Source organism: Saimiri boliviensis, chromosome 1, assembly GCF_048565385.1.
Source record: "Saimiri boliviensis isolate mSaiBol1 chromosome 1, mSaiBol1.pri, whole genome shotgun sequence".
NCBI classification, from domain to species: domain Eukaryota; kingdom Metazoa; phylum Chordata; class Mammalia; order Primates; family Cebidae; genus Saimiri; species Saimiri boliviensis.
Genome location: NC_133449.1, coordinates 177,123,544 through 177,141,299, shown reverse-complemented (window position 1 = coordinate 177,141,299; position 17,756 = coordinate 177,123,544). Strand labels below are relative to the sequence as shown.

General features: G+C 51.1%; 1 protein-coding gene across 4 annotated transcripts in view; it reads right to left on the bottom strand.

The window, feature by feature from the left end:
* The window catches only part of FSTL4 (follistatin like 4), a 431,619-nt gene that overhangs the window by 121,036 nt on the left and 292,827 nt on the right, over positions 1–17,756 (bottom strand). For all 4 annotated transcript variants that reach the window (XM_074381537.1, XM_039471889.2, XM_074381541.1 and 1 more), the window contains exon 5: positions 3,149–3,342. In XM_074381537.1, the coding sequence (XP_074237638.1) occupies positions 3,149–3,342 (194 nt within the window). The remainder of the gene's footprint in view (positions 1–3,148; positions 3,343–17,756) is intronic.

Here is a 17,756-nt window from a genome sequence, read left to right as displayed (position 1 = left end):
TCCCAGACCCCTCCATTCTGTCCACCTAGACCTGAGCTTCACCCTGTCCTGCCCGGGACACAGATGTCCACCCCTGTAACTCTGGCACGGAGGCTACCGATACAGGCTCTTGAGAACTCCTCTCTGGTTGTGGTCTGAGCCACAGGACACAGAGGCCTGCCCAGCATGATCAGCGACAAGTCGCAAGGTAACTAAGAGTAGAAATTTCAGGCACCCTCACTCAGCTGGAGCTACAGCCAGAGGCCAGTGTGCCCAGAACTAAAGGTCTTGCAAGGAAAATGCTCAGAAGGAAACCTCAGTAGAAAATGATTTTATTTTATTTTGTTGGGGGGTGGGGGCTGAGGCATTTTCTCTTTATTTAACATTCTCAGCTTGGTCTGCTGTATTAAAGGCAATTTAATGTGATAATGTTAAAAAAATGACCCTTCACCCAGCAAGTAAGAGTGTTCGATAAAAGGGAGATCAACCATAACGCCTGAGATCAATCTTCCGAAGATGGAAATTTCCCTTTGTCTATTTCTGCATTGGAAATTGATTAACTTTTTATAGGACTGACGAGCTTTTCCCCAGCACCTTTGATTCAGTGTCAAGGAAAGGCCCACTTTAGCCGGGCTCTGCTTGGCAGATTTATGAAATGGACTTTAACTACATTAAATTTTAAAGAGGAAATCACAGTCCAATTACCACGCTTGTTAATGGCTTCAGGTGCCTCGGGCCACATATCTGCCAGGTTAGAACAAAGTGCCTGGTAAGATTCTGTTACCTGGTGGATACCCGGGAGCCACGTGGGCCTGGATACCAAGGGCTCATAGCGACCTCTGTTCAAGACAAGCTGATGCCACATGCCCTTGGTGCTCCCTGCTCGGCAGTTTGAGGAATTGCCAAGTGGTTCTTCCTGCAGGTAGCTGTAACCAACAGGACCTGGGATTTTCCCAGAGCAGCCTGGGTCACCTGTTGGTCCCTGGCTCTGACCCTTGGGGTCTTAGCCAGAGCTGGGGCCTAGTGCTGATGGAGGTGGTGACCTGCTGGCAGGGCAGTTGCCCTGGGGGCCATGGGCAGCAAGCCCCTGGGGATGCAGGCCTTGAATGGGCTGTGTGAACCACTCAGGTATGGATGAGCAGAGCAGAGTCATCTGAGATTCCCATGCTCCTTGGAAGCAGGCTCAGGACCAGCTAGAACGGAGGGCATTCAAGAACTTCTGGTGGCCACTCCTACTAGGGTTCTGTGAGTACTTGCTGTTCCTACAGACCTTGAAAGGACCATGTGGTGCCTCTTGGTGGGAGCCATTCTCCCCAGGGAGATTCTGGGTGCCCTGAGGAGAGCAGGTGCACACAACTCAGCCTGCCGGGCTTTCATCTCAGTTCCATCACATCCCAGGCAGTGAACAACTCAGGCAAGTTGTCTGATTTCTTAGGGCCTCAGTTTCCTCATCTGAAAATATCTGTGAAGTGGGATGATAATAGTCCCCTCCTTACAGCAGAGGGTGGTGGAAAGATTTAAGGAGGAAATAGTAATAATAATAAAAATGATGATGACAACAATACTGATGACTCCTCACTGAAACATACCACGTAGCCAGGTACCATGGCTCACGCCTGTAATCCCAGCACTTCGAGAGGCCACGGTGGGTGGATCACCTGAGGTCGGGAGTTTGAGATGAGCCTGTCCAATATGGTGAAAGCTCATCTCTACTAAAAATACAAAAATTATCCAGCTGTGGTGGTGCAAGCCTGAAATTCTAGCTACTTAGGAGGCTGAGGAGCAAGAACGGCTTGAGCCTTCTTGCTCAGCAGGAGGCTGCAGTGAGCCAAGATTGTGCTACTGCATTCTAGTCAGTGAGACCCTGTCTAAAAAAAAAAAAGAAAAAAGAAAAGAAAAGGAAAGAAACATACCATATGCCAGTCACCACTCTAAGCCATTCACTATCTTAGCTCGTTTAACCCTCATGATCACCCCGTGAGGTTCACAGCTGAGCACAGCAGCACAGCAAAGCGAGGTCACCTCCCAAGGTTCGCTAGCGCGTGCATGCTTGACCTCAGGCAGTTTGACCCTAAAGGCTGCATTCTTTGCCACTATCCTACATTACAAAAAACTCTTCTGTGTCTGTTTATCATAGGTCAAGGGCCTCGCTCAATGCCAAGCACATGGCTCAATGAGTGCTAAGGCACTCCCCGCCCCACTTCTTCCCAATGACCTGGCCACAGCCTTGAGAAGGTCCTTAGGCCATGTGTAAGATTTCTTTAAAATGGCACCAAAGGTGGGGACCTGTCTTTAGTGTCCATCCTCTGTGTGGATAGTCTGTGGTCTCCAGAAAAGAGCTGCCCACCAACCCCTACCACCCAGCTTGGGGAGGCTGATCTCCCTCTGTTTGCAGAGCTCGCACCTGCCTTGTGTGGCTCTAGGGCTCCAGACCCTTAGAGGCAGAAGTAGGAATGCAGACCCCTCCAGCCCACCCCAGCTTTTGTGCCTTCGGGACGCTACACGCTCCTCCCTGAAACTGGCAGTGGCTGTGGCTGTGGCCCCTGTGAGTGAGGTCACTCTTTTGTCGCTTTCTGTGCTGCAGACGCTAACTAGGTGTCTAGTTAGCTCGACAAGGACATGTGGGCTGTGTTCAACACTGCAGTCTCGGGGGAGGGAGGCAAACCACAGGTGTTTCCCCCGATGAGAGCAGGGCTCGGTGGGGGTCCACAGGTAGACTCGGGCCTTTCTGCAAACAAGCAGGCTGGGGTTTGGGTTCTTGATCTTTGGATACCAAGGAACAGTGATGTCCTAAGGTAGAGGACTTGGGGATTTCCAGTTTACAGCTCCGACGGTGTTCGATGGAAACCAAGCACTGCTTCCTTGTAACATTTGTGCTGAGGAAAGTAAAGGACTCAAGGAAGAAATGATTGATTTCCTAGTTAAAACATCAGAGACCAGGCCCTCTGACGTGAGTTTTTTGCCAGATAGCTGAGAGGGCTTGTAAGTTTGTTTGTAAATAGTGGCTGAAGGTGGCTGGTGGGAAGAAGAACCTGACCTCACTTTGTTTGTGAGATGTTCTCAGAGGTATTGAACACAACAAGCTCTTAGACACTGGTGCGGGGCGGGGGGTGGGAAACGGAAAACTGGATTCCTCCATAATGTGACTTTCGCTGAATGCCATGCCCACCTGAGCCAGTTCAGAGCTGCTAAGGCGGCCATTGCCATCTGCATCTAAGTCTCTGAACAGAGACTCCACAAGGAGGCGCTTCTGGGAGGCGGGGTCTTGTCTGCTGTCTCCTTCTGAGAGTGGCTGCAGGCGGGTCTGGAGTGCCAGAAGGACACTCTTCAAGCGGGCATAGCCGGCCATGGTGCATGTGTCACCTGAAAGAGAAGATGAGGTTATTACAGTGAGACTTATCCCGTGGTCTTGAGAGAATGTTCTTGCCATTTGTCCACTCATCCATTCCACCCACAAATAGTCACAGGGCATTTACTAAGTGCAGTGCACAGTGCAGCTGTAGTCGGTGGGATCTGTCTGTGCTCTGCCCACCAATCCTTTCCATAAATACGAACATGGAATGCATGCTACACATGATGCAAATACGGGAGGGTATTTGTCCATCTGATAAATATTTATTGAGCAGCTACTACAAGCCAGACTAGAGTGAGTGCCAGATGGGATGGGAAATTCTTCCAGCAGAATTTATAGAGGTAGCTCCACAGAGGCTTAAGCCGCCCCCAATTCCATTTTGTAATAGCTGGTTTTTGCCTTAATCCTATCTTAAAGGCTGCTTTTGAATACTTGGCCTCCTAGATTAGGGAGTTTTAGTTAACAGGACTAATAAGCCCTGCTTATGTTAATTAGGTACCCTCCCAGAGCTCAATTACTTCAAAACAAACATGTACACAAGTCTATGACCAATATACACAAAGAAGCTCTACAACGTTCAAACCGAAGCACACAGCTTGTTTTATCCTAGGCATGCTTGCTGAACGGCATCAAACGGTGCCGTGTTTGGGCAGGTGAGGCATGGGGTGCATTGCAGCATGGCGTAGTTTATCTTGCTGGTGATGGGGCTACTAGGATGGACACCACGCAGGGCACGGCCCATCCTCTGGGGCTGCAGGAGGGTCAGCAGAGAGGGCAGCTGCGCCAGCCAGCCCCACTTCCCATCTCCCTGGGGGATGAGTACTCCTGGCTCCTGGCTTTGCTGAATCCTGGAGAATGGGCATGGGCTCCTCACTGACCAGGTTGAAGGCCAACAGGTTGCTAGAGCCTAGGGTTCTTAATTCCAAAGCCAGTTTAGGGCCTGAGGTAATGGCCCAGAGTTGGAGAGTCAACAGGAAGAAGTGCTGGAGAGAGCATGGGCTCTGAGGTCCCCTGGGTTTGAGCTCCAGGTCTGCTGCCATCAGGCATGTAGCCTTGGGCAGGGTGCCTCAGTGATCTCATCTAGGAAGCAGAGATGCCAGTGCCTCCCACGTGGGGTTGTTACGAGGACTAAGTAACATGGGCACATACAGGGCTTTGCACTGGCTTGGTACCCAGTAAGAGCTCCTAATATAGCTGCCGTCTCCCTCGTCATTATGGGAAGTACATTTACTGAAGAGCAACCATCAGGGAAGCCACTTGGGGGAAAGGGATGATGGGAAACTCTCTGTCTGTTTCTCTCTTCCTCCCTTCCTCTTTTCCTCCCTCATTCCCTTCCTCCTTCCCTCCCTTGATAAGTCTGGACAGCCCAACCACTTTTTCTTGTGCTTGTTTGTATTTCAAGATTTTCTTCCAATTTGAGGTCAATTGATTTCTGTCAGAAACAGATGCCCATTACCGTTTCCTCCTGCATGTTTATTTAGAAAAAAATCGATTGTTGTGTTCAATATAATCAGATCTATTTGCTCTCTGGGAGTCTTAGTGCTCTGACAAGAACGCCTTTCTCCAGCCCCCTCACCTTGCTCACATCCCTCTTTTGCCTGGTAGGATATTGATTCCTGGGAGTTCTTGGGACCTCCAGTTGGCAAACCCAATTCTCAAGTCTGTAGAGCTACATGGCGTTGAAAAGAGTTACTTCGTCCCCCTACAAACTTGCTGGGTTTTTCCTTTTTCTGAGACTGGATAAAGATCAGTTTTGGGGAAGGGGAGGAAGAGCTTTGTCCCAGTCTAGCTCCTCACTCCCTGAAAGAAGCTGAAATTTGGTCCTGGCAAATGGACCAGAAGTAGTGGTACGGAAGGAAAGAGGAGGTGGGGCTGGCTGCTGGGGTAAATGGTGATGGATGTGTACCTGTGTGGAGGGTCTGAAGGGGGAGCATTTATACCCAGATACTGAAAAACTGACGTACGCAGCAGGTGGATATGGTGTCTTCAAGAGGCTGTCCTCAGATACGCTGGTGGGCAATGGGGCTCCGAAAAACATGTCGCAGCAGGGCCACCTAAAGGTGAGGCCAGCCTGGGTCAGAGGGCAGGATGCCTCCTCCTTGCTGGTCCCCCAACCTTCCTCCTGGACCTTGGTGGGGCGTAAACCACTTCTGACCTATCTGTTGCCCTGGGCAAGATTCCCTTCTGGGAGCCTCTTGTTTCATCTCAGGACCCCAGTGGGCAGCCTGGCCCAGGCATGGAGAGTGCCCTGGGAGTTCTTGGGGTCACCATCTGGCAAACCCAATTCTCAAGTCCATAGTGCTACCTGGTGTAGCTGGGGTCCCCCTGTGAGCAGGGGTCTGCAGCTAGACACCACCTCCAACACTGACCAGGCAGGGGAAACCACCCAGGTGGCTCTTGCTGGGATGGAAGTGGGTGCTGTGGCATCCTCCCTGGCTCTGGCCCTCCTCACATCCTCACAGCTCCCCGTGAGCTCAGACTTCTGGCTGCTTCACCCTGGCAACTGCCCTGCAGACAACTTCTAGTCAGGAAGGTATGTGCATGTCTAGAAGTCAATCATCTGGGGGAAAGGGGGGGGTTCCCCAGGTCTCTAGCATCAGCTCTCTGAGCCCATGGTCCTGCCCCTTGCAAGGGCCCTCACTGGCCAGCCCCCTGCCCTCCTTTTACCAGTGTTTATTTACACACTGTGTGCCCAAAGCTGGGCAGCTTCCAGTCCTGGGCACTGTGGGTGCCTGTGGCAGGAGGCCAAGGGAGGGATGCTCAGGATGAGACCTGTCGGATGAGGAGTTGTGGGAGGAGGCAGAGGGAAGAGCACACCCGGAGCAGGACTGTGAGTGCAGGAGCTGCCTGCACATGGGCACTCTGTGTGTAGGAGCAGCATCCGGAGACTGGAGAAAGCTGCTGTGGCTGGGCTGGACGGGCTGAGTCAGGCGGAGAGTGAAACAAGACAGGCAGGAGAGGGCAGCAGGGTGACCCAGGCAGAGCCTCCATGGCCGTGGGGAAGCGTGGGAACTATGGCAGGATGCCGGCACCACACACCATACTGTTGAAAACTTCCTTTGTCCTTTCTTTCCTTTATTGAGGGTACTCTATGCCCAGGCTGAGCTTGTCACTGAGGTCCTGAGAGGAACCAAGGGACTCCTGGAAGGGAATCTTAAATCATTCTTTACCCCAGGAGCAATCATGCTTTAAATAAGTTGCAAGAAAGAACTTTACCCAAACTCAAATCGGGTCATTTGTCGGAAATTTCTGAGCTCCTCTGGTGCCCGATAGCACTGGGGAAGGGCCGTGGACCCTGCAGGAAAGGCGGCCTGATGGTGAGGGCTCTGCTTCTGTGCAGGTGAACACTCGAGATTCCAAAGTCCAAACTCTCTTCCTGGGAAAAGGCTTTTAGTGCTTCATCTCCAAGGGCTGCCGTCTTGGTGGCTCCCTGCCTTCACTCCCTGCCTTTGTCATCCGAATTCCATCCAGCTGGAGGTGGGGTGCGGGAAGGAAAACTTCCTTCCTTGCCTTCTTCCAGCCCCCAGAGGCAGAGGCCTCAAAGCTGCAGCCCCCCAGGATAGCTCAGTCTCCCGGGATAGCTCTCCTTCCCACAGCAGGCCTTGGCTTCCAGGATGGGTATCTTCCTAGCAAGGTGTGTCAAGGTCATAGGTTACCAAATTCCAGTTTTACTTTGTCATTCCTGCCCCCAGCTGGTTTCACTGTGGGGCCAGATAAGAGTGACTTAGCTGTGTGGAGCACTGGGCATTCTGGACACCACTGGACATGGTCTTCAGCTAAAGGCTCCCTCCCCTGCTTCCAGCTTCGAACATCTGTCTAATTCTAAAAGAAATACATGCTATCAAAGAACCACTTGGAAAGTGCAAATGAATAAAAAGAAAGAGAAAATAAACCATCTCGAAGTCCACCTCTCAGAGGCAGCTGCTGTCAACATGCTGCTGGCCAGAAGTGACGCTGGGCCCGCTGCACAGGTGACCCTGAGCCCACGATTGAAGTGAGCTCTTCCACCTAGTCCAGCCACCATCTGCTGGGCGGGCTCTGAGGTCTGTTTTCTGATCTGCCTGCTGTTCTTCTCAAGTTCCAATCATTTTGGGCAAGAAAGTGTTAATACCCAAGGTTCATGTCTTTCTTATCTTCACACCAGTCATCCCTGCCCACCTGCCCAGCAATTCCACACAGGTGACTGCAAGAGGTAGGGGGTGTAGGGGGAGGTGGAGGGACAACTTCAGCAGCACTGACCACTGGGCATGCTCCTGCCCAGGAGCTTGGCATTGACTGCTTCTCGCGGCTGGAGTGCTCTTCACCCAAATCTCTACCTGGGGTACTCATCTTGGCCTCTGCTTAAAAATCCATGACCTAAGCTGGCACCCCTCACCTCCATCACTGCCCGTGCCCTGACCCTGCGTGTGTGGGGCCTGGATCCCAGGCAGGGAGGGAGTCAGAGCTCTCCAGAGAAGGACAGGGCCAGTTTTAGCCTTGGCCCACAGGATACTTGGCTCCTTCAGAGGGAAGGTCCCTGGGGTGTGTGGCAGAAGCTTGGGGACCACCACACCCCTCCCTGGTGCCCCTGTGGGTGACGGTCAAGATGATGTTGAGAATGATAGTGGCCAGGAGGAGCCCTGAGCCAGGGCCCAGATCCCACTGCCAGGGCCTCTCCAGCTCAGCCTGGGATGGGGAGACTCGGAATACAGTTGAACTTCTGTGTTGATTAATCCAGAGGTGTGACTCTTCCAGAGAGCAGGTGGGATGCTTGCATATAACTTTGAGGTCCGTGTCTTGAATGAGGCTCAGCAGGGGCTGCCGGGTTGGGACCTGCAGGGGACCTACTTCATGAGAGGGCAGGACCGCCTTGATTTGGACTGCAGAGGTTTCTGCTCACATGTTTGGAAAGTCACTTCAGTGTTTCCTCTGAGTCTTGCTGGTTTCCAGGTAAAGAGAAATTTGTGTTGTCATAAATAAGGGGATATTGTTTTTGCCTTTGTGGTAACGTTGGCCAGGTCAAGCCCTATGGTGAGGTTTGGAGAATTTCAGGGATGTCCCCTCTATAGCTGGAAACTCCTCGTGCTCTCAGCACAGTTGCCGTTTCTCAAGCTGCCCCACCTCCTTCTTCCTGTCTTCAGGCCTGATCCACCATCTGCAGGAAGGCTGTCTACTTACACACACACACACACACACACACACACACACACACAGAGAGAGAGAGAGAGAGAGAGAGAGAGAGAGAGAGAGAGAGAGAGAGAACTGCCTTCTTCTCCCTCAGCCTTCCTTTCTGCCTGCTATGAAATCCTTTCTGGGTGAGGTTTGCTCCAGCCTTAGTTTGGGCTCCCCCAAAGCAGTCCCTGAGATGAGGCTCTAGGGGCAAGTGGCATATTTGAAGATGATCCCAAGAAGTGCTAGAAGGAACAGGAAGTGAGACTGGGAAGGGAGAAAAGCCAACAAAGGGTGCACTCATGAGTGGGTTGTCATGGTGGGCAATGGGGGCTCAGTCTCACGGGGGACCTCAGAGGCACTGTGTAGAGCACACCTCAGAATTGCTCCATTGAGATGGGAGGGAGCCGGGATATTTTTCTACCGACTTCCATCCCTATTAGCTGAGGTTGCTCTTGGAGGAATTAAACACCTCCAGGTAGCAGCTCTGAACCTCCCAAATGGGGACGAGCACTCGCCTGAGACTGGAAAATGCCCTCAGGCTGAAGATGCAGGTGCCTGGGGTTGGAAGCTCTTGGCAAGTCTTACGGGGAATCGTCCTTCCAAGCTGCACATCACCTCTGGGGTTGATGAGGGATGCTGGATGGGCTGCTGCGATGTCCCCTCAATGGGATTACATGTTCTGAGCAGGTAGATGTTGAACTGGACAGTTCCCCATGAGCATTACAGTATTAAATGCTTGTTGAATGAGACGGCCAGAGTCCTGTGGCTCCAGGGCAGACTGTCTCATGCAAGAAGCAGCCAGAGTGAGAGGCTCAGCCTTTAACAACCTTGTCTGAGGCCTTCAGGTGCAGACAGACTTCATCATAGGCTGCCGTGTTTACCTGATACCAACACTGCTAATGACAGTCCCCACAAGGCCAGACAGAGCGCTAGACGGGGGATCAGGAGACCATCTGACTTTAGCTGTGAGACCTTAGGAAAGGCATTTACTCCCCTGCCCTTCCTACTTCTATTCCCTATCTTAAAATGGGGATAACGATAGCCTGTGACTGCCTTCCAGGGTCATGACATAGAAGGAGATGAGAAGACGTAGCAAGTGGCTGGCCAGGCCTGGGGTCTTCTCTTGGTGAGATGGGCTGGGAGCCCCAAGTGGGGGGTATGGCTCATTTGTCTTTGTCTGCTTTACTGTGGGGCCTGGGAGAAGCTGGCAACTAAATCGGTGCGCATGGCTAAACAGGAGAGAAAAGGTGTCCTGACCCTCTCCCTCCGCCCCACTGCCAGTGTGCAGGCCCCGTCTGGGGCTTCTCGGGGAGGGAGGCTGCAGGTCCTGGGCAGCCTGACACTGTCAGCGTTACTGACAGGCCCTGCGAAGGGCCTGGCCACCTTCCTGCCAGCCCGAGTGCCCTCCATGCTTCAGGACTGCCCTGGCCAGCCCCTGACCCTGGCCTCAGGCTCCTTGCCAGCACATGTGTGAGGCTCCTCCGGCTCCCAGACCAAGCCTGCTTTGGCAGATAAAATATTGATCAGCCTGCCGAGGAGCCCAGAGTGTGATCCTATTTTCATGTCAGAACTTGGTAATGAACTACATTTATCAAGCCCGTTCTCCATGAGAAAGGTCAGTCGCAGATCCGGCTAAGTTGTTATGACACCTCATTAATCTAGTTCCCTCAATAATTGTCCCTCTTTGAAGATTCTACTGTTCTCCCATTCCCACTGCACTCCCTCTGCACAGAGGAAGATGATTATAGCAGGAACACAGGCACATCCGCATTTAATTTTTGAGCAAAGGGAGATAGGAAGCAGGTAGCAGTCTCTGGAATTAAATGTCCATCAAAGAAACACTTTCTATTGCAAAACAAAGGGAAGCAGGGGAGACATTGTAAATATTCCATCAGCCACTTGTGCCTCTGCCAGACTGCACTCAAAGGGACCATCTTCATTCTATGGCAGGTGAAGCTCCTGTTAAAGGTTTGGGTGGGGCTGGAAGACTCCGAAGACTCAAGGGGAGGGAGGTGTGCAATGTGAGCAAGGGGGAAGGTGCTACACAGACCGCCGGGAGCTCAGGTTCTGAGAAGGAGACAGGCCATGCAGTCAAGGCCCAGGCCTTGGCTCCCAGGCACCTGCATGGTGGTGGGGCGAGAAAGTGGGCCGTCTCTTGCTGCCCTGTCCTACTCTCTCACTGCAAGGTGTTTCCTCACCCAGTCCTTCAGCCTCTCTTGCCTAACACACCAACCCTGCCTAATGGGGGCCCTCGTGTCCTGCCCTGTTCTCTTTCACCAGCCTTCGCTAGCCTTTAACTTCTATGACTTTTTCATCCGCTGTAGATCGTCAGGCTCTCTGTTAGATTGTGAGCTCCTCCAGGGCAAGGTACCCCTGTACCCACACGTAGAAGGGGCTCATTCAGGGTCTGTTGCCTGTATGACTGTGGAAGACAGGCAGCAGGTGGGCTTGCAGAGTGGCTACAGCCTTGCCCTGAGGAAGGGACAATCTTAGCCACCCTGCACCATGGTGACAGGTCTGGATCTCAGGAAGGGGCTGGTGCCTGAGTCATCCATCATGTCAGTTCCCTGGGGGGCATGCTGACCACATGGTACATGCGGCCATGCTCACTGAAGCCCAAACCTCCATACCTCACCCAGTGGGGATACCCCAAAACCTGCAATGCTGGCTCCATGGAGTGAACTCCAGCAGGGCCAGGTGGGGGTGGGGCAAGGTGGTCTCTGGACAATAGGCTGCATAGAAGTGTGGTGGGCACAAGGCAGCTGCCTGGAAATTGCTTCTGGAGAGGAGGAGGAGGAGGAGGAAAGCTTCTGCCCTCTTGTCCTGGCATTGCTGGTCAGGACAGCCCTGGATCTCCCCGAAAAGAGGCCAGCCGGGGGCCCTGTGCTTGAAACAGCCACTCAGGTAAGGACGCTTGTGGGTGAATTTGGCTATAGCACAGCTTCAAGAAAGACCCAGTCCTTTGCCCTGGCTCCGATCAGTAAGTGAGCAGAGCCAACCCTGTGGACCGTCTGTGTTCTTGGGGACAGCTTTATACACAGACAGAATGTGGGGTCAAGGTGTGTTGGGGGAACCCCCAGGCCACTATAAGACTTCAGCCCCATGAGTCTCCAGGGTGCTGGAATTTCCTGTCCTGGGGGTCACTCCACACTCAAGAGTCCCCCTTTGAAGAATATCCAAAGTGTACTGGAGAGGGGAATGCAGGACATGGATTAACATCATGAAAGAGCTCAGCCGCCATAATGGAAGCAATCCCTTTGGGGAAGAAGGTGAGGACCTAGGGCCAAGGACATGGGGAGAAAAGATTGCTTGGGTGGGGGGTGGTGGGTCTGCTCCGAATGCCAACAAATGGGGTATGGATCTCTCTTCCCAAACCAGACACAGACCATCCCTGCAGAAACCATATAGTAGCCAGCCACTCTCTGAAGCTGCACCCACTGGGCTCCAGCCCCTCTTCAACCTGGCAGGGTGGCCAGAGGTTGGATTCCGAAACCTCACCTGAGAAACCCCCAGAGAGGCTCAGGGGAGAGACAGGATGTGCCCCCATCCTCTTGGCTGCCTGCCCCCCAGACATTAGCAACACTGGTTCCCACACTTTCCCCATCAGCCTGATAAGTCATGTCACGTGCTGCTCCAGCAAAGCTTTGATCTTCACCACCAAAGCAAAAACCTGGCTTAATTGTCTGGCACCCACGTTATAGCTGAGTGTGGCTGCGTTACATGGGCCTCAGTTGCGATGTGTCATTCTGAGGTCTATTTTGAAACTGCTAAGCTGTGCAAAGAACAAGCAGCGTTTTACTCTCAGATCTAATTTAGGAGCCGCCGTAACTTTGCTGGAGTTTAGCTTAAGAGGAACAGATGTTTAACTTGATGTAAATTCATGAACATTAACAATCTTTCTGCTGCCATTTCTGGGAAAATTCAATTAACAATAAATGCCAAAACCAATGGGCTTATCTTTAAGACACATTTTAGCTAACGCGATGTTGTTTCACTGACAGTGTTGACTGAGCCACAAAATCCTGAAAATTCCGAAAATTCCAAGAGATTGTTACACACGCATGAAACAGTCTTCTCACAATCCCCAAACACACACAGACAGGTGTACCGGAAGTCGTGCTACCCGGTAACCCACTGCCAGCTGTCCTCTGGGGTCTGTGACTTCTGAGTGAATGGGTCACTCTACCCTCCTCTGAGCATCCTGTGGTGGTGTTTATGCCTGTCACTGGCCTAAAGCCACTGGCTACTCCAGCCTTGAAGGCCCTCCCAGTCGGGCCCCACTGACTTCCCAGTCCGGCCTCACTGACTTCCCAGTCCCTGCCCGAAAGCCCGCCTGCAGAGCTTGCTCCCAGGTGCCCCACTCCTGGCAGGCCCTTTCTTCAAATCTGACTTTTCTGCCAAGGCCCAGTTCTACAGAGCTGTTTCCGTCCATTCCAAACCACACACTCTAGACCTCGGCTCTGTGATCCTGGAGGGCTTTGTCCCTGTCCTGTCTCCTAGACTCAGCTTCCTGCAGCAAGGAGCGCTCCCGGTATCTTTGCATCCTTTGGGTGAATAGCTTCATGCTCTTAGAGAACACTGCCAACAGGGACCCATGGTGGGCATCCCTTCACCAGATGCTGTGGCCTGCCCATGGCCTGGAGGAACTCAGCCCACCTCCTGTCCCTTCCGTCACTTGGAGCTCTCCCTGGAACACTCCTCACTCCATAGTCCCAACACCAGAACCAGCAATGAGCCAAATGCATTCATTAGACATTTGGGAAAACTGAGGCCCAAGGTGGGGGAGGGACATGGCTGTTCCATGCATCTGACTAGTGGCAGATTCAAGATCAGAACCCAGATCTCCTGACCCTGGTTTTTCAACCACATTACACTGGGGCCTCAGGAACCTCAATGAAGAACCTGTTTACTCTGGCTTTCCCTAGAGGAAGGTCACAACAGGCCTAGCTGAGGAAGAACAAGGTATGGGAGAGCTGCTATGTTAGTAAAAGTAGCTTTTAGCAGGTTCTCAAACTGTGGTCGGCATCAGAATCACTTGACTACCATTAAAAATGCAAACTCTGAGTCTCACCTCTAGAAGGCCTGCAGGTCCTTACCAGAAGGGCAGTATGTATGGGGTGACGCCCGGAGAGCTGCACTTTAAGTCTCTGCTTATGCCGGCACAGATAGTCCACTAAGCCCTTTGGGAAATGCAATTTTAGCAAACATGCTTACCTTACCCCTACCCGACAGGGCTCACTTGGCCACCTGGCTTGAGAGCTGAGTGGCTCTCAGGAGGGGCCTAGAAGGAAAAACTACCAGGGATTAAGTCAGAAAGAGAAGCTGGCAACAGTTGGCGGGTGCTCACCTCTTAGCCAAGACCCAGAGACAAAGCCGAGCAGTTCTTTATAACATCCTGGCTCTTGCTTCCATGCAAGGCATGGATGTGCTGCTGCCTCTAACTGGGAAACAGAGGCCAGCATTAGGGTTTCAGGGAGAGGAGGGCATGGCCACACGACTGGGCCTGTCTCTTGTTGAGCTGAGCTGAGCCATCACAGGCAGCCGAGTTTACACTTGAAAGAGTTGGTTCTCTCAAAGGTCACCTGCTGGCATTTGGCCATGCCAAGTTCCTGCAATCCTACACAAGGTTTTTGGTATGTGGGCACGCTAGCAGCCAGGAGCTGGCTGAGGGAAATCAAGTGGTTACGGCTTCTTAGATGCAGCCCCTCATCCTCCCAGGATTCAAAGGGGGACTTGCATCAAGGTTGCCAAACTATTCTCGGTCAGTATCCATCTGATTTGACCTATCCATCTAGGTCTTTTCCCTGGAGTGTCCATATTTGTCATCTCAACTAATTTTGAATTTTCTAGGTTGAAGGTACAAGGCTCACTTTGGAACCACAAACTGAATCTGCATGTTTAAGGCCTGACATGGCCTTTTACCCTGGGTTAAACACACACAAGGCCATGCAGACCTCCTGCCTGGTTCCCCAGCTGCGCTGCACTGGAGACGACCCAGCCGATTCCAAGACTGGTGGGAAAATCCACCTCCACTTGCACCTGAATTTGCAGACAATGCCTTGTCTCAATTTGCATCCCAGCATCAGGTAATTTAAATTAACAAAACCACCCAGACCTTTGTTAGATAAATGGTGCATTTGCTCATGAATGCCTGGTTCAACCGGTGTTGCTATACAATCTGCCGTCTGACATTTACAATCCTCTCTTTTATTCCTATTAGAGAAAGCAAAATTGGTTGGATTCCTGGGAGAGGGATCCACATATACTTTTTACGGTTGACTGGCACATCTATCAGGTGGCCCCAGAGTGAAAGAGTACTGTTTGAAAACATGAATAAATGCTAAAGCCCTCCTGGCATTTAGAACTTTATTTTATGCTGTTGTGTTAGTGGAAAACCTCCACCAGCCAGACTCCTGAACAGGTCAGCAGTCCTTGTGGAAGGTGGGCAACAGCTCCTTATGAACTCCGGCTCCCGCTCTGCCCTGTCCAGCAGCTCAGCCCTCCTCCCACCTCTCCCAGTCACCAGCCCCCAGAGCAGAAGCAGTAGTGCTGGACCAGCGGTCAGTCACCAGGTCGGGAAGTCGGAGGGGATGTGGGAGTGTGGACGCCTTCCTCACCTCCTGTTCAATTTTATTAATTTTGTTTCCAAGACGTCCTTGGGAGGCTTCATCCTCCCAAACATCTAACTAAGGGGAAAAGGCTGGCTGTTGAGATAGCAGCAGTAACTTTGCTCAGTGTCAGCGAGGTGACAGTGTCAGTGATGTCCAGAAATGTAGCTACTTTGAGCTTGAACTGCTGTGGTCTTTGAGTGGCCACTAGGCTGAGTGGCGGGCACATCCATAGAGACACAGCAGGGTCTAAGGATGTCACTTCCTCCACAAGTGACCAAGAGGAGGGCTACTGGGCCCAAGGGTGAGGCTGATGGGTCAGGCAAAGGGAGCACTTTGCTCCCACATGGACTCATCACACGCACAGAGAGTCTCTGTAGACAGTTTCAACAAGGGTAGTGCTGTCCCCAAGAGGTGTTTTGGAATTTTGTGGAGGTGTTTTTGGTTGTCACAATGATTGGGGGCCTTGGTGGCACTTAATGGGTAGGGCCAGGGGTCCTAGTGATACTGCCCTTGGTGGTACCATCCTGCACAAAAAATTCTGCTGGCTTGGTGTATTAGGGTTCTCTTAGAGGGACAGAATTAATAGGATGTATATACATATAGATCCTATTATATATAAAGGGGAGTTTATTAAGTACTAACTTACACTCTCACAAGATCCCACAATAGGCTGTCTGTAAGCCGAGGAGCAAGGAGAGGTAGTCTGAGTTCCAGAACTGAAAAACTTGGAGTCCTATGTTCAAGTGCAGAAAGCATCCAGCACAGGAGAAAGATGTAAGCTGGGAGGCTAGGATGTCTCTCTTCACTTTTTTCTGCCTTCTTCATATTCACTGGAAGCTGATTAGATTGTGACCACCAGATTAAGGGTGGATCTGCCTTCTCCAGCCCACTGACTCAAATGTTAATCTCTTTTGGCAACACCCTCACAGACACACCCAGGATTAATTTCTTGTATCCCTCAATCCAATCAAGTTAACGTTCAGTATCAACCATCACACCTGGCATCTCATCTGAGTTTTCAAATGTCCCAGTCATGGAAGCGAAACATCTGGTTACTATTACTTGAGCCTAGAATCTAACATTGTTACACAGCATTACAAACCCCCAGGGTTTGGCAAAGGCATTCCAAGGATGCACCTCTGCTGTCAATTGTAAATTGTGTTTACTATTTTATCAAGAATCATTCACCATCTTGGAGAATCCCATCTCCAAAGCAATGACACCTGAATATTTAAAATTTCAACATAACACACCTGTAACAGGTTCTGTTTGCAGCTGTTGTGTTCTTAGGATTTCATGTGTAGGTGCTGATGCCTGGCCTCTATGAGTGCAGCTCTTGCCTGGATATTTACATACTGAAAGGTTTATTTTATGCTCATCACTTTTCCTGCATTTTTCCTTTTTATCACATCATGTTAGGCTGTTGTTGCATTGCTATAAAATAGTAGAGTCTGGGTAATTTATAAGAAAATAGATTTAATTGGGTCACAGTTCTACCGGCTGTACAGGATGTACAGTGCTGGCATTAGCTTCTGGTGAGGACTTAGGAAGCTTTTGCTTATGACAGAAGGTGAACTGGGAGCAAGTATCTCATGGGGCAAGAGCAGGGACAAGAGAGTGGGGAGAGAGGTGACACACACTTTTAAACAACCAGGTCTCTTAAGAACGCAGTATGGTGAGAGCAGCTCTGAGGGGACGATGCCAAGCCATTCATGAGAAAATGTGAGATAGAGAAGTCCTTCAAAGTTTTTATTTTTAAACACTAAAGAATAACCATTCCATATACTATAAATCCTTGCTCACTGTCAGCTTACACAAGCATGTCCAGACAAATCTGGGTAAGCCCACAGTCCATGCCATTCCTTATTTGGAAACACTTCCTGACCATCTCATGACTAACTTCCTCTTTTTCTTTGTCTTCTCTCTGCTTGCCTGTTTAAGGAAGTTTTTAAATTGTTGGCCAATCGGATCAAGTACAGAATGTAAGGTCCTGTTTCGGCCAATGGAAACTGGACACAGCAGTAAGGTGGCTGTGTTAGGTTATCAATGTTCCTGTTCCCTTTGTTCAGTGTGCTCTCATGGCAAGATTGCTGGTGAGTGGCACCCTTTCTGCAGAAAGTAAAACTGGTGAGGTACAGATCCAAGATGGCCGATTAGGAGCAGCTCAGGATTGCAGCTCCCTGCAAAAGCGCAGAGGGTGAGGGGATGTCACATTTCCAGATGGATTTTTTATTGCCCACAGACCAGGAGATTCCCAGGCAGAGAAGCCCCATGGGTCACCAGTGTGGCTGTTTTGGCTCAGTGCGGCGGTTCTCCAAACAAAATACATGGGTCTGGGTGCCATTTTAGCTGGCAATTGGAGCTCCTGGGAGACAGAGTTGCCCATTCAACTGATAAAAAAGGGGACTGAAACAGGGAGCCAGGCCAGGAGATTCCTGGGCAAAAAAGTGCCACAAATCTCAGCACAGTTGTTTCAGCCAGGGCAGTGGGTCGCTGCATGGGAAATCACACAGATCCCAGTGCCTTTTCAACAGGCGATTGGAACACCTGGAAGACAGAGTCACCCGTTCAACTAAAAAAAAAAAAGAAAAAAGAAAAAAAAGGGTTCTGAGGCAGGGAGCCAGGTGATCAGGCTCGGGTGGTCCCACTCTCACAAAAAAAAA